This window comes from Penicillium argentinense (assembly GCF_028826775.1).
Source record: "Penicillium argentinense strain IBT 30761 chromosome Unknown utg000009l_segment0_segment0, whole genome shotgun sequence".
Classification (NCBI taxonomy): Eukaryota; Fungi; Ascomycota; class Eurotiomycetes; order Eurotiales; family Aspergillaceae; genus Penicillium; species Penicillium argentinense.
Window position 1 is genome coordinate 3,527,911 of NW_026622668.1, and position 15,787 is coordinate 3,543,697.

The following is a 15,787-nucleotide window of genomic DNA, read 5'->3' on the forward strand; positions in this document are numbered from 1 at the left end:
AGATCGGAGAGTGTAAGGTGCACAATGGTAGGAGGCTCAGGTGACAGCTTAAGAGGAAGGCAACAGGGCAAATTGCCGGTGGCAAGCGCGAAAGGCAGAATCCGGGGAGATGCAGCTTTGCCGATGCTGATTGCGAGGACGCACCACAGAGCCGAGCGACTGCCGAAAAGGCCAGGTGCTTTCAGTTGAGAAGGTGAAGCTGTCGCTCATCGCTAACACCCAAGCTGCTCACCGCCTTTGATGCCGACGGGGCTCCGAGCGTCTCGCCGGCAAACAACTGTCAACTCCAACAGCTCTCAGCACTCTTCAGTCTCCAACTCTCGTCATACACCCATCTTCTTTTTGATCTTACTACCCATTTTGTTACGACCAGATTCACATAGCTCTTACAACATGGCCGACCGTTTCCCCTCCCTGGAGGACTTCTCTGAGGGTACGATTTACCCACCTGCACGAGGGCCCGCCCCATCTAAGAAGTCATGAACTCACATTGTTGCTTCAGGTCAGACTGAGGTTATCGACAACACTGGCGTCGGCCAGGATGACTTCTTGGCTCGCGAGCGCGCCGCTCTCGGAGAAGATGCCGACCAATTCGCTACCCCCCAAGACAACGTTGCCGGCGGCGATGACGATCTGCTCGGCGGCGGCAGCAACGATACCCCCGCTGAGGAAATCGGACAGTTTGAATCCTCCTTCCCCTCAATGGAAACCCAGGCACAGAATGAGGTATGATTTGGACTCAGTACACCGTCCCTGGAAGTCCGGACTTTGCTGACACGACTGTCATTTGGTACAGCGCGTCGCCCCTGGCGGTACAATCACTGGCACCGGATCTCCTTTCCCCCCCCACCGGATACCCTAGCTTTCAAGAGCCTGAGGAGGAGCCCGAGGCAGTCCGGTAAGTCCGATACACCTCCTCAGTGGAAAGACGCATACTTGTTTACTGCCTTCCATGACCCCCCTTCCCCATGCATGATCGACTAATGAATCAATTATTTTGCACAGTCAATGGCGCGAGAAGCGTGATGCCGAAATCGCCCGCCGTGCAGAGATCTCAAATGAGAAGAAAGAGGCTAGCGTGAAGAAAGCCCAGGAGGACATTGATGATTTCTACGTTTCTTACAACAACAAGGCCGACAAGCACCGTGCCCAGACGAAGACCGAGGCTGAACAATTCCTGGCCAACCGTGAGGACACCTCCGCCGGCGGTACCAGCTGGGAGCGCATTGCTAAGTTGGTCGATGTATCTGGCAAGGGTTCTGTGGGTGGCGGCAGTGGTTCTGGCAAGGAGCGCTTCCGGGAGTTGCTTCTTGACCTCCGGAAGGACCAGGAGGCACCCGGTGCTACTGGGATCTAAGATGCTTTCTTTTTCGTCAAAACGGCTGAGAGTTCGTGAAATGCGGGACGTGGGGTTTGCAGAGGTTAGTTAGGCCTGGAGAAATTCTTCCATGTGTCTGGTGGCCTCCTGCGGCCTCTTTTTCGAACTTGTCAGTATGCGTCAGTCTGGATTTAGAGGTGTTCTTTCTTTATTTCTTCTTTTCCCCCGTCTTGTTTGTTTATTTGAACTCTTTCTCTCCTTGCAGCGAGGTCTTCGGGGGTATGTGTAATCTAAGTATTTCAGACTGGCGGCATCGTTAATACCAAGTCTTATGATCGCATAGCCGAATCAATATCTAGTCCATTTAGATTTGCGGCAGAGCATGCACTACTCGATGTTGCTAGTGTATTCTTGTCTTGTAGATGTGGATATTGCTTCTATATTTATACCTGCCGGGCTGCTAAATGACGTAGGGGCTACAGTATGCATCACTGTTCAAGTCACAACCACAAATTTGAGATACGGTTTACAGATTAATGTAGTGTAGTGAAGCTTTCAGAGAATATATTGCGAATCGTTATCCTTTTTCATTTTAGATTTGATATCTATACTTAACTTACCCTAAATAAACGTCTCACAAATATACGAGGTCATGAGAAGACATTCAATGGCATTTGTTCATCACAAACTACTAGGGTGGAAAATTGTAGCACTTTTATTTTCAATCCAACTCCGTAACATCACCACCAGGCTCACCGATCTCTTGCTTACTCTCCTCCTCAATCTCCTTCAGCCTCTTCTGTCCTTCCTCGGTAGTACCATCGATGATACCTTCCTCCAAACTCAACATACCACCATTGCCCAGCTGCTCAACAATAACCTCTGCCTCCTCAACAGACATCCTGCCCAGAACCTTGTTTACTTCGTCCAGAGATTCACTGGCCAAAGCCTTCTGGAGATCCGCAGGGAAAGCATCGTAGAGCTTGCGTGCCTCAATCTCTGCGGGATCCTGGCTGTTGGCGGCTGGGGTGTTGATAGTGATCTTGGTGTTCGGGTCAGTGGCGTGCAGTTGGATCTGCTCTACGCCAGCGGGGTCGTTAGAGGACTCTTTGCTGAGTTCCGCTGACCGGGTCTTGATTCGACCGTAGGTCTCATTGACATCGTTGGTGAACAGAGTGGCTGCACGGTGATCTTTGGTGGTAATACTGTTGGGGTATGGTTAGGTTGAAATTTTGCGATTGGGCACTTGGTTAACATACCGAGAGAAGAAGAGCTTGATGCCGTCAGGACCGAGAGAACGGCAGTACTGCAAAAGCAGGCCCTGGTGGACACACTGGCGGGCATAAGCCTCATCGCCCTTCATCTGGCGATTGAATGCCTCAACAAGAAGACCGTCTGTCTCCTTCTCGGCAACGATTTGAGGGTTCTCGGAGATGAACTGCAGATAAGAGCCGTAATCGTTCGGCTTCAGGGCCGCAAATTTCTTAGCCAGGGCGCTGATCTCCACGTTGGCAGGGTCGTCATCGTCGTCATTTTCGGCCGCGCTGCTGGAGGCCTGGCCTGAGGAGCTCGGGTTCAGCAGCTCAACATCCGTTTGTTTTCCTGACCCGGAGGCCTTCTGCTGCTCGGCAACCTTGGCAACATGAGAGGTGTTAAAGCCCTCATGCAGCCCATCGCTGGTAATCTTGCTGCCCTCTTCCTTCTCAAGCTGGGCAAGCTTGGTCAACAATTCCTTCTGCAGTCCTTGCACCTTGATCTTGTGTCCCTCCACGCCTTGGATGTACGCCTTGAAGAGGTTGTCAGGCTTAGAGTCTTCGAATTCCTTCTTCACTTGGTCTACAAGCGATCCCATCATCTGCGAGTACTTTGGTTGTTCCTTCTCGTGTGTATGGACTCCTTCCGGCGGCGGCGGGGCTTGATCCTCGGAGGGGTTGCTGGCGAATTCCATGATGGTTCCGAAGATAAACTCATCGGGCGAAGCAGAGGAATCCTCGTGCTTCTTTAAGGACTCAAGGAGCCTGTCGATGCGCGACAGAAGGCCATCGTTGATAATGCGCTCGTACTTTAGGGTCTTAATATCGTGACGGCGCTGCTCACGTTGTTGGTGAATCTGGGCCTGCTTGGCCCGGATGAACGAGCGCTTGTCGACGTTCGGGTGAACCTCGATGTCCGAGTCGTCGGATAGCTCCAGTTGATCCCACTTGCTATAGTCAAGCACCATCTTGCTCGGAGTATGAGGGGCAGCGGGGTACGGCGGCGGGCTGTCAGAAAAAGGCGTTGTTGGGAACGGGTGTTCCTTGAGTTGCTGGATTTCACAGAAGATAGCTTTGGCAAATGAGCGGGAACAATATCAGCAGAAAATTGCCGCGAGGGAAAAGCTGGCCTGCAACAACAGCGGCGCTAAGCAGCGAGCATCGATAGCTCTCTGGCAGCTTCCATGGGCGGTCAGCAGCGGCAGATTAGTGGCTCGTTTTGCCGGAACCCCCGTTCTCCGACTTAGGACCTCCACATGCTGGGGACGAGCAACTTGGAATGACACTACGAGAGCTCCCCTCTGAGATAATGGCCGCCCGTGTTTCTCGGTGATTCAACTGAACACTTTCTATCTGCCATATACCCTCACATCGACCCGACCCGCCTCTCACGATGCGCGGTGTTCGGCTACCGGCCTGGGCGCCGGGTGTCTGCCCTCGGCCGACTGTCCGACAGAGCGCTGTCCTGCGCCAGGTCTTTCCACAATCGAATCGAGCAGTCAACCAATCTAGCGACTTCAATGGCGCCAAACGACTGTTTTCAAATTCCTGCGGAATCATTCGTGACACCCCCGGTGCTTTTCTCCGGTCAACTGAGGTTCCGTTTTCGCTTCGCCGGAATGGCCTCCAATATACCCCGTCAGCGTCTCGTATAATTTCACAAACCAGACTTCTATCCTCCGCCTCTCGTCTTCTCCAAGCGCAACCGCCGTCTCAATCCTCGAACACGCCCAAGACCAACAACAATGTAACCTCGGAAGCGGAGAAGAAGGAGGAAGAAGAAGGATTTGAACTCTCGGAGCGTGCCGCGCAAGCTGCGCAGGTCAACCTGCGGGCCAAGCTGGCGAAGGATGGCTCCTCGGGCAAGAAGTCAGGTTTTGCGGAAATCTGGCGATTGTTCAAGATTGCTCGACCGGAAACTAAGGCTCTCAGTTTTGCGTTCTTCTTCCTGCTGGTCTCCTCGTCTATCACGATGTCAATTCCCTTCTCGATCGGTAAAATCATGGACACAGCTACCAAGAGCATTGAAGAGGGTGGTGGCCAACTGTTTGGCTTGAGCATGCCCATGTTCTACACTGCTCTGGGTGGAATTCTCATGGTCGGTGCTGCTGCCAACTACGGTCGTATCATCATTCTTCGAATCGTTGGTGAGCGTATTGTCGCTAGACTGCGCTCCAAGCTTTTCCGCCAGACTTTCATCCAAGATGCCGAGTTCTTCGATGCCAACCGAGTCGGTGACTTGATTTCTCGCTTGAGTTCGGACACGATCATCGTGGGTAAGAGTATCACTCAGAACCTGTCGGATGGTCTTCGCGCCGGCGTCAGCGGCTTTGCCGGCTTTGGTTTGATGGCATACACGAGCTTGAAGCTGTCCAGTATCTTGGCACTTTTGCTGCCCCCAATTGGATTGGGTGCTCTGTTCTATGGACGTGCGATCAGAAACCTCAGTCGCAAGATCCAGAAGAACCTCGGTTCCTTGACAAAGATCGCCGAAGAACGACTGGGAAATGTGAAGACCAGTCAGTCTTTTGCGGGCGAAATTCTCGAAGTCAACCGGTACAACAATCAAGTCCGCAAGATCTTCAACCTCGGCAAGCGGGAATCTTTGATTAGTGCGACATTCTTCAGTTCGGTATGTTATGACAGGAGCGTTCGTACCAGCGCACTTTGCTTACACTTTCATCGCTTTTTTAGACCGGTTTGATGGGTAATATGACGATCCTGAGTCTGCTCTATGTTGGAGGTGGCATGGTTCAATCTGGTGCCATCAGTATCGGAGAGTTGACCTCTTTCCTGATGTACACCGCATATGCCGGCTCCAGCATGTTTGGTCTCTCCAGCTTCTACTCTGAGCTAATGAAAGGTGTCGGTGCCGCCAGTCGCCTCTTCGAATTGCAAGACCGCCAACCCACGATCCACCCGACAAAGGGTCTCAAAGTGGAGTCCGCACGCGGCCCGATCCGATTTGAGAATGTTTCCTTCAGCTATCCGACTCGTCCCGCTGTGAAAATCTTCAAAGACTTGAACTTTGAGATCCCTCAGGGAACTAATGTGGCTATTGTTGGTCCCTCTGGGGGTGGCAAGTCGACCATCGCATCTATCCTGCTTCGTTTCTACAGCCCCACTGCCGGCCGTGTCTTGATCAACGGCAAGGATGTCAGTGGCATGAATGCCAAGTCCCTTCGTCGCAAGATCGGTGTCGTTGCCCAGGAGCCCGTTCTCTTTTCTGGTACCATTGCCGATAACATCTCCTATGGTCGGCCTCATGCCACTCGTTCTGAGATCATCGCTGCTGCTCGCAAGGCTAACTGCCAGTTCATAAGTGACTTCGTAAGTCTGCCTCCTGAACCTCATTGAAACGTAACTAATTCAATTTTAGCCCGATGGACTTGACACCCACGTGGGTGCTCGTGGAGCTCAACTGTCTGGCGGACAGAAGCAGCGAATCGCCATTGCGCGTGCGCTCATCAAGGAACCCGATATCTTGATTCTCGACGAGGCCACTTCCGCCCTCGATGCTGAATCTGAGACCCTCGTTAACAGCGCGCTGGCGGCTCTTCTGCGTGGTAACAACACGACGATCAGTATTGCCCACCGTCTCTCAACGATCAAGCGCTCGGACACGATCATTGTCTTGGGCAACGACGGCACTGTTGCCGAGCAAGGCAGCTACGAAGAGCTCAGCTCTCGCCCCGACGGAGCTTTCACCAAGCTTATGGAGTGGCAAATGAGCGGCGGCGAGGCGCAGAACCCCCCAACACGGTCCGTTGAGCCGGACGAGTTGTACAAGCTCCAGAAGGAGACGGAGCCGGAACAAGACTTCGAAGAAGATGATGAAGTGGAAGAATTGAAGTCTGAGAAAAAGGAATAGATTTCACACCCCGCCCTAATGTTCATATATAATAAATAAAGGGCTTCTCCTGTCGACACCCAGCTCTTTTGAATACTCTCGCTTCTCATGCACCCCTTATTGGTTTGGATTTTCTTTACTTCGGCGATAGATATCAAACAAACAGCAACAGTGTACAAACACTCTTATACATTGAAACCCAAGATACTCAGCCTGATCCTCTCCTTAATGTCTATGATGTTCCAGCATGCCCTGCATGCAACAAACTGCATTACGTAATCACCTCCGCATTCCCCGCTGAATCATCGAAGCTGCGGACTTCCGAAGCGGCCTGAGCTGCACACCTGTGCTGGTCTCGTGGGTCACGGTCTGCCTACAAATTGATCCTATCGGCACGGCAGGAACACATACTATATACACACCATGGATCGGGTGCGCAGACTATTCAGCGAGCCTGTGGCGTACGAGCCGCTGGAGGAGACCCCCGAGGAAGATGGCGCCGGATCGGCAGAAACACCGGTACGGCCATGGGCTCGGTTTTCAAGGTTGGAGTATAGCGTCTTCTTCCTGCTGGGAGTGGCGATGCTATGGGCATGGTGAGTGTGGCTTTTGCTTGTGTTGGGCTATTTTGTTGTACCCAAGCATGAACCCCGTGGTTGTTGAACGGCGTGCTAACTCCGATGATGCTATAGGAACATGTTCTTAGCTGCCGCTCCATACTTCCATAGTCGCTTTGAGTCGAACGAATGGGCCGCAACACATTATCAGTCGTCGATCCTCTCCGTCTCGACTGTCACCAATCTCGCATCCTCGTATACTTTCGCACGGATCCAGAAGAATGTTTCCTACCCGTGGCGAATTACCCTCTCACTGCTTATCAATAGTGTCATTTTCACGCTGCTAGCATTCTCGACTGTCGCTATGACGGATGTATCCGTCCACGGATATTTTGTTTTTGTCATGATCATGGTCTTCGGCACCAGCTTGGCCACGGGGCTCAATCAGAACGGTGTCTTTGCGTATGTCGCCGGCTTCGGGAGAGAAGAATATATGCAGGCAATTATGAGCGGCCAAGGAATTTCCGGTGTTTTGCCTTGCATTATCCAGATTTTCTCCGTTTTGGCAGTACCACGAAAGGTCAATGATGACCAGAGCGGCGCTGGCATGCCGCAGGGATCATCGCCGAAATCCGCGTTCATCTATTTCCTTACGGCGACCGGCGTCTCGATCTTCACCCTCCTGGTCTTCTTTTATCTCCTCAGGAACCGAACGACCTCGCCACCGAAAACTTCGAATGAAGATGAGGACAGAGCGCTGGTCGACGGCGTCGAAGACAAAACCGTGAGCTTGTGGACTTTGTTCCTGAAGCTGCGATACCTCGCGTGTGCGGTCTTTATGGTTTTCGCCATCACCATGATGATATTCCCGGTATACACCTCCCGTATCCTCTCGGTCAACGACCCCGAAAAGTCGCGGATGTACGACCCGACGGTCTTTATCCCGCTGGCCTTTCTCTTCTGGAATGTCGGCGATCTTAGCGGACGGATGCTGGTGGCTATTCCGAGTCTGTCTCTCACCCACCGGCCGTGGCTTGCGCTTGTCTTCTCTTTCGCGCGGGTTGCGTTCATCCCGCTGTACCTGCTGTGCAATGTCAGCGGCCAGGGCGCGACTGTCAGCAGTGATTTCTTTTACCTGTTCCTCGTGCAGCTCCTGTTTGGTGTAACCAACGGGTACTTGGCTTCCAGTTGTATGATGGGTGCCAGCCAGTGGGTTTCGGCAGACGAACGCCATGCGGCCGGAGGGTTTATGGGAATGATGCTTGTTGGGGGTTTGACTGCCGGTAGCTTACTGAGCTTCGTGGTATCTAGTTAATTGCATGGGTATGTTTGGCTTAGACGCACTGCGGTGCATTCTCACGAGATAGACTGTTTGATACAGGTACAAGTAATGATTTACGACTATTTCCTCAGGCATATTGTTTCGGGCATATCATACATTTACTTATTTCTGCTTGATCTTCGATCTGAGTGAATTCGCAATCCAAACAAGCATATCAAATCCTCACAAGGCGTACCTAGAAACGCAGTGAGGCCGGTGGGTACGTTGGCGGCGTCTTTCTCTGACCCGCCGCAAGTGAAAGATGTGCGCCAGGGCATAATGAGAGACCGAACCAGGTCCGGGCCCAGCGGTCTTTCACTTCAAGTCGATAAAGCAAAGCGCCTGCTCCATCTAAGCAAAGTCAGGTGCGAATCCGCACAGTGCGGCCAAAGAAGCTCGCTCTCTCTTCCCCAACCCCTACTTCTTGCTCTCCTCGCCATTCTACTTCTTCTCTTTTTCCACCAACTCTCTCCTCTCCATTCCTCCTTGTGAGTTCCGCTTCTCACGTCCGCTCATTTTGCTTCGAGTTGCTCCCTTGATCGGCCTTGGATTTGTATTGCAATCCCTGTCGTATTTCTTGTAATCGCGCCAGACTAGAATGGCTGCCGAAGACGACTCAGCCTTATGGGTGTCCACAATCTTTTCGACCCTCCAGGCTATGGCCATTGCCTGCCTTGCCTCGGTAAGTCCCCAATCCGAACCCAGATGCCCCCAGAAACCAGTCACTAACTGTCTTCTAGCTATGTCTCTACTATCCTTGCTGGGTTGTCTACACATTGTTCTTGCACCCTCTCAGCGTCTACCCGGGTCCCAAGCTCGCTGCAATCACTCCTCTGGTTCACCTGCTGTGGGACATCCAAGGAAAGCAACATGCAGTTATGAAGGATCTTCACGACAAGTACGGCGACGTTGTCCGCATCGCACCGAATGCCCTCTGCTATCGCGCATCGTCGGCCTGGAAAGACATTTACGGGCATCGCAAGCGAGGGCAGCCCGTTTTCCTCAAGGACCCTTCACTGTACGCACCCACACCCAATGGAGTCAATGCCATTATTACCGCCAACGAAGAGGACCATACCCGTATGCGTCGACTGCTGACCCACGCATTCTCGAACAAGGCCCTTCTGGAGCAAGAAAGCCTCCTGCATGCCTACGCTGACATGCTCATTGACAAATTGGCAGGCTTGATGGGCGACCACTGCGCTCCAGTCGTCGATATGACCCGTTGGTTCAACTTCACCACTTTCGACTTGATTGGCGACCTCGCTTTCGGTGAGCCCTTCGACTGTCTCACAAACAACCAGTATCACTGGTGGGTAATGATCATCTTGGATGCAGTCAAAGCCAGTGCTTACCTGAAAGTGTTCTTTTTCTACCCAATTCTCCTTCCGCTCCTTGCTCTGCTTGTCCCGAAGCATCTCCTCCAGAAGCGCGAGGACAGTTTTGCACTAAGTGTGGAGAAGATGCGCCGACGACTGAAGAGTGGCACGACCCGCCCGGACTTTACCTCGTACATCATCAAGCACAGCAAGGACGGCCGCAGCCTTACCCCCGAGGAGATCGATGCCAACGCGGCGGTTTTCGTTTTGGCCGGCAGCGAGACGACCGCGGCTTTGCTTTCGGGTTGCGTCTATTACCTCCTTCGATACCGTGATAAGTACCTCCGATTGGCGAAAGAGATCCGCGGCGCTTTTAACAAACCCTCCGATATCAAGCTGGCTGCTATCACCGAACTTCCGTATCTCAACGCTGTCTTGACCGAGACTCTTCGCATCTACCCTCCTATCCCGTCGATGCTGCCGCGCATTGTCCCCGACGGCGGTGCCTACATTGACGGCGAATTTGTTCCCGCTGGAGTACGCAATTAACCTAGACAAATGAAAAATGTGACCGATACTGAAAATGACTCATTAGGTGTCCGTTTCGGTGTCTCTATACTCTGCCTTCAAAGCTTCGACCAATTTCCTGGAGCCCGACTCTTTTTTCCGGAGCGATGGCTGACCGGGCCCGAGTCTGCCCGCTTCATCGATGACAACAAGGAGGCATTCCAGCCATTCTCATATGGTCCGCGGAACTGCTTGGGACAGCAGTATGTATCCTGATAAACGCATCCCCGAACCGCTTTAGGTTATGCGCTAACTTTTTACCAAATAGCTTGGCCAATGCCGAGATGCGCTTGATCATGACCAAGCTGTTGTGGCACTTCGACTTGGACCTCCTCGAGGAGTGTCGCAATTGGTCTGTGCAAAAGACGTACTCGCTCTGGTCGCGCCCTGCTTTGAACGTCGCGCTCTATCGCGCTGGCTCTGACAACATTTAGCCGATCTGTGCAAATTCTTTCTGGGACTGCCCTTCATTCTAATGTCTAATAGCTGCCTATGGTCTCCCCAGGAACTGCTGGAGCCTCTCCCTTTATGGTTGAGCGGTACTAATGGGTCTTTTTGGCTATGGGTTTGTGTGCTGTCATGTGGTGAAGTGGCTGGAGATACCCTGATACCATGTTTGGAAAGTGTGTTTATTGTGACCATTATTGTGACCAGTCCACCTTGATGTTGGAGTATTCTTGGACTGGTAGCGCTAATGCATAATGTGCCTTGGATCACCTTGATCACAACAATGAAAGCACGATTGATCGATTGAAAACGCATTTCTCTACATGTATGTTTTTTAGGGCTTGGTGAAGATGGGCGATCATCTGCGACATCAGACACGGCCGTGAGCTCACAAAGTGGGCCCGCTAAGATAGAGATGATGTAGTCACTGGCAGTTTTGTCGAATTTCTGGTCAAGTTGCTGCATCTGTAGAGCTCTGTACATGAATATAGTGCAGCAATCACCTTACAGTTGGTATACCTCGGGATCGCAAGAATCAAATGTCCGCCTCTGCCTTTCTTTCTGCCAGCATCGACGAGGTCACCTCCGACCCGCACTGGGCTGACTCCGCCACAAATCCGCCGACAATCAGCGATCAGGGCCACTTTTAACCCAATCGAGTACAAATCCAGGGGTCTGGCGGGCCGGATGATAGCCGGCCACGGACCAAGGTCGCGTGTACCTGCAATTTGGTGGAGACCGCCCACGCCGACGAGGTATCAGGTACAGGAACAGGCCGGCCTAGACTGCGCGCCGCAGCTTGTACGCTGAAAAAAAAGTCCTCCTTGCCTGGTCGATCGTGTCTCACTTGCTTGCTTCGAAAGGGCGCCACATTGCGGCCCCTTTGCATGCTCGATCTCGCCAATCATGACGGCTCCCGTTGAATCTCTGGGGCGCTGGACGCGTGTCAAAAGGCAAGGAGAGACAACCCTGTCGATCAATGGAGCATTGCAGGTCTTGCTCCCTCCGATCCCCCTCGACAGGCACTTGACGTGATTTCACCACATGGTTGCACCTCTGCTTTCTCCATCCCTTATCTGGGGAATTTCTGGAGTTGGTAGATATTGTGTCTTCCTCTCGCTCCACCGTGCGATGCGATAATTCAGTCTCTAGGTGTGCTGCGTGAATTTTTTTTTCTAACTGTTTGATGGCTTGCCCTTATATTCTGCGACTTTCTCTATAATCAACCTGTGATTGCCATTCCTTCAAATCTTAAATCTATTGTTGCACGCGTGCAATACCCCACCTTCATTATGATCACCAGTCGCAAGGGTCGCTCTCTCACCACCTCGGTCTTTCTTCTTTTTGTCGCATACCTTTTTCTGGTCTGGTTACCTCTGCACCGACTGTACGGACACCACCGACCGACTCCCATCCAAGGCGCAGGACATGCGCAGAACAGCATTCACTTGAACAACTCTACAGAGAGGTACCCGGTCACCTCATATTTTCCTTTGCCAACATCACCGGGACCACTCCCCCGGATCCAATATGACTTCCCCGCCGAAACCAAGCGTGAGCGTAAGGCAAGACTCAAGAAACAGGAAACCATCAAGCGAGCCTTTTTGCATGCTTGGAATGGATATAAAAATCACGCCTGGATGCGGGACGAAGTCTCGCCTTCGAGTGGCAGGTATCAGGATTCGTTCAGTGGATGGGGTGCTACTTTAGTCGACTCCCTGGACGCCCTGGTCATCATGGGACTTGATGATGAGCTTGAGGTTGCTCTGGATGCTCTGGAACAGGTCGATTTCACAACAACCCCCAGCTCCAGCGTCAATGTGTTTGAAATTATCATCCGCTATATGGGAGGCATGATTGCAGCTCATGACCTGACCAACGGCAAGCACCCGATTCTACTCAAGAAAGCAGTGGAGCTAGGCGAGATGATCTACAATGCGTTTGACACGCACAACCGGATGCCCCAGATGCGCTGGGAATGGTCTCGATCCGCGCAGAATTTGGAAATCATACCGTCGGATATCACCAACCTGGCAGAGCTGGGTTCGTTAACTGTTGAATTCACCCGTCTGTCTCAATTGACCGGCGATCCGAAATACTTCGACGCCGTCCAGCGGATCACAAACGAGCTGGAAAAGAGCCAGACCAAGACTCGATTGCCCGGATTGTGGCCGAACGTCATTGATGCCGACCGTCTCTCGTTTGATGGACCCGAATACAGTCTCGGAGGATGTGCGGACTCGGCGTATGAATATCTGCCGAAGGAGCATATCCTTCTTGGTGGTCAGACCGATCAATACCGCAGCATGTATGAGAAGTCTATTGAGGCTATCAAGAAACATATGCTGTTCCGCCCTATGCTGAAGGATGAGCATCAGAAGATTCTCTTTACTTCCAACCTCGTCGTCAATCGAGGTGGCAGAATCCACCACAAGAGATATGTCCAGGAACACCTGAAATGCTTCCTCGGGGGCACTGTGGGGATCGCCGCGAAGATCTTCAAACGCTCAGAGGACATGTCGGTTGCACGCCAGCTCACAGATGGATGTATCTGGGCTTATGACACGATGCCAACGGGTATTATGCCGGAGTCGATGGAAGTCGTTGCCTGCAAGGGTAAAACTCACTGTCCGTTCGACCAGAATGAGTGGTATGAAGGAGTTTTGGGCCAGTCGGTCAACTCTGCCAGCGCAAAACAGCAGGTCGAAAAGCTCATCGACCATGAAAGTCTGCCTGCAGGCGTGACTGTCGTTCGGGACTCGACATACAAACTTCGGTATGCTTAACATCAAAGATATTTGATTATGATTCTCACTAACCAAATTGTAGCCCCGAAGCGCTCGAGTCTATCTTCATCATGTACAGAATTACCGGCGACAAGTCTCTCCAGAACGCCGCATGGCGCATGTTTCAACGCATCGACAAGGCAACACGCACTAAATTCGGCCACTCTTCGATCGACGACGTGCGTGACATTGAACCCAAGCTGAGTGACAAGATGGAAAGTTTCTGGCTTGCCGAGACGCTCAAGTACCTCTACCTCATCTTTTCCGAGCCAGACCACATCAGCTTGGATGAGTATGTTTTGTAAGTGAAGTCTCAATCTGCTTATCAGCTTGAATCGAAAGCTAACTGGACAATCAGGAGCACGGAGGCCCACCCCTTCAAAAGACCTACCAAATACTAAAGGCCACAAGCATTACACCGATACTCGGAATTCTTTCAGTACATATTACCAAGACACGGCGTTTTAAGACCCAGCGATTGAGCGACACTATCTTTAATCTGTCTATATTCCCTTCTACCACCTTTCAAGAACAATAACACTCATTTCAAATCCCATCATCCTCCTGCTCAACCGAGCTCTCCGTATACGCATCCCACTCCTGACAAGTCGAATGAAGCGTCTCATAATCAATCAGCTCCCGAGCCTCCTTCCACCGTTCCAAAAACTGAATCGCAAACCCCTCCTCCGTATGCCACCCAATATGACAATGCATCAACCAAGCCCCGGGATTATCAGTCTTAAAAGCGACAACCAGATACCCCGAGCTCGGCAACATAGCCGTATCCCGACAAGGCAGATTCGTCAACGTAGAAATATCGGACGAGCTATACGAACCCATCCCCTGCGCCAGAACAAAGAAATCATGGCCGTGCAGGTGAATCGGGTGCGGCACTGTGAGGCTAGTCTCGATAACGACGTACGACCACTCGTTTGCACGAGTAAGTTCGACCACGCCGCTGGTATTGGTGAAGGCTGTATCGTTCTTCCAAATTTGCAGCAGGCTGGGATTATCCCAGTAGACCTGCATAGAGGTACCGTTCATCTTCCAGCGGAAGAGGCTCTCAAAGTTCGAGCCGAGCGTTATGGGCTCACTGGAGTTGTAGTAGGGAACTGAGGCGCTTTGGGAGAGATAGGGAACTAGGTCGGAGGTGTCCATGTCGTCGCAGCTGTCAGTGTACGTGTAGCCTGTTGTTGTTGGGGTTGTGGGCGTGCTGCCGTAGTAGATTATTCCTTTGATGTTGTCTGTGCTGTCGTTGTCGGAACAGGCGGATTGGGGGATCGCGCGGAGCCAGAAGCTTTCGTTTGTGGTGGATTGGTCTGCGTTGACGACGATGTCATAGCGTTGGCCTTGGTAATTAGTTGATGATTTGATTAATGATTTTGGAGGTGTGACGTACCCATTCCTATACTCAGGACAGTGGTGTTGAACGGCTCAATTGGAACAAGGTCCAAGCCATAACAGTGAGGGTGTGGTTATCAATAGAGAACTTGAAATGCGTATCGACTGCTGCATTCACCAGTCTGAAACGGTAAGATATACCCGCCGTAAAAGACGTATTGAACCGGTACCCCGTCTGACTCGTCGATTTATCCTTGCCATAAACGTTCGTCCCATTAATAAGACCATTCTCCAACATCGGAGGACTATTCGCCTGGGCAGAATTATACAACTTATCAACAGTCTGATGACTTCAATCATTTAAGAAAAGAAGACCCTTACCCTCATCGTAATTCTCAGAAGCTGGGCCATTAATCACAATACAGCCGAAAACACCCTCCCAAGCCTGCAGTCCAATGTGTGAGTGGTACCAAGTCGAGCCGTACTGAGTAGCCCGCCACTTGTAGGTAGTTGACTTCCCCGGTGCAGTCGGACACTGCGTAATGGACATCACGCCATCGTTGGGGTTCGTGTAGTTTTGACGAATACCGTGGAAGTGGACGCTAGAGCCATTCTTTGCGGAGGCAAGACTGTTGGTGACGTGCACAACTACATTGTCGCCCCAGTCGGCTTGGATCGTGGGACCTGGGATCGAGCCGTTGACTGCCATCGCTGTTCGGGAGTATCCGTCTGGCGCGACAGTAACTTCTTGGATGTCGAAATAGTATTCTTTCGTCACGCCTGTGTCTGGGACGACGTCGTAGTAGTTTGTGCTTAGGCTGTAGTTGCACCAGGTCTGTCTGTCGCTGGCGGAGTTTCCGGAGCAAACATCGCGTTTTTGGGGATGGAGAGACGGTTTGTGGCGGTGGTTGTTTTGTTTATGACCCAGTGAAATGGCGGAGGTTGCTCCAATGGGGGTTAGAAAGAAATGAATGCTCTTCATGGTTGCCTATTTGGCAGACACGAGTCACACGAGCGAGTGGTGCAGC

General features: G+C 51.9%; 7 protein-coding genes across 7 annotated transcripts; 5 read left to right on the forward strand and 2 right to left on the reverse strand.

The window, feature by feature from the left end:
- Positions 1 to 393: 393 nt before the first annotated feature.
- N7532_008903 (clathrin light chain CLC1) lies at positions 394 to 1,357 on the forward strand (the record flags this gene model as incomplete). The annotated part of the gene is made up of 5 exons (XM_056621394.1): positions 394 to 433; positions 503 to 726; positions 797 to 812; positions 871 to 898; positions 1,006 to 1,357. 5 exons carry the CDS (start codon positions 394 to 396, stop codon positions 1,355 to 1,357), a joined length of 660 nt encoding a protein of 219 aa, XP_056472200.1.
- A 682-nt stretch (positions 1,358 to 2,039) lies between these two features.
- On the reverse strand, positions 2,040 to 3,539 carry N7532_008904 (Hsp90 co-chaperone CDC37; the record flags this gene model as incomplete). The annotated part of the gene is made up of 2 exons (XM_056621395.1): positions 2,040 to 2,523; positions 2,578 to 3,539. The coding sequence occupies 2 exons, from the start codon at positions 3,537 to 3,539 to the stop codon at positions 2,040 to 2,042; spliced, it is 1,446 nt and encodes a 481-aa protein (XP_056472201.1).
- A 425-nt stretch (positions 3,540 to 3,964) lies between these two features.
- mdr2 (ATP-binding cassette permease mdr2) lies at positions 3,965 to 6,442 on the forward strand (the record flags this gene model as incomplete). Its single annotated transcript, XM_056621396.1, has 3 exons — positions 3,965 to 5,203; positions 5,266 to 5,901; positions 5,951 to 6,442. 3 exons carry the CDS (start codon positions 3,965 to 3,967, stop codon positions 6,440 to 6,442), a joined length of 2,367 nt encoding a protein of 788 aa, XP_056472202.1.
- A 402-nt stretch (positions 6,443 to 6,844) lies between these two features.
- On the forward strand, positions 6,845 to 8,293 carry N7532_008906 (nucleoside transmembrane transporter FUN26; the record flags this gene model as incomplete). The annotated part of the gene is made up of 2 exons (XM_056621397.1): positions 6,845 to 7,017; positions 7,114 to 8,293. 2 exons carry the CDS (start codon positions 6,845 to 6,847, stop codon positions 8,291 to 8,293), a joined length of 1,353 nt encoding a protein of 450 aa, XP_056472203.1.
- Positions 8,294 to 8,897: 604 nt separating this feature from the next.
- N7532_008907 (cytochrome P450) lies at positions 8,898 to 10,619 on the forward strand (the record flags this gene model as incomplete). The annotated part of the gene is made up of 4 exons (XM_056621398.1): positions 8,898 to 8,981; positions 9,040 to 10,155; positions 10,312 to 10,388; positions 10,454 to 10,619. The coding sequence occupies 4 exons, from the start codon at positions 8,898 to 8,900 to the stop codon at positions 10,617 to 10,619; spliced, it is 1,443 nt and encodes a 480-aa protein (XP_056472204.1).
- Positions 10,620 to 11,924: 1,305 nt separating this feature from the next.
- Positions 11,925 to 13,819, forward strand: N7532_008908 (glycoside hydrolase family 47 protein; the record flags this gene model as incomplete). Its single annotated transcript, XM_056621399.1, has 3 exons — positions 11,925 to 13,408; positions 13,462 to 13,719; positions 13,777 to 13,819. The coding sequence occupies 3 exons, from the start codon at positions 11,925 to 11,927 to the stop codon at positions 13,817 to 13,819; spliced, it is 1,785 nt and encodes a 594-aa protein (XP_056472205.1).
- Positions 13,820 to 13,964: 145 nt separating this feature from the next.
- Positions 13,965 to 15,741, reverse strand: N7532_008909 (uncharacterized protein; the record flags this gene model as incomplete). The annotated part of the gene is made up of 3 exons (XM_056621400.1): positions 13,965 to 14,767; positions 14,818 to 14,823; positions 15,141 to 15,741. The coding sequence occupies 3 exons, from the start codon at positions 15,739 to 15,741 to the stop codon at positions 13,965 to 13,967; spliced, it is 1,410 nt and encodes a 469-aa protein (XP_056472206.1).
- Between the last annotated feature and the right edge of the window lie 46 nt (positions 15,742 to 15,787).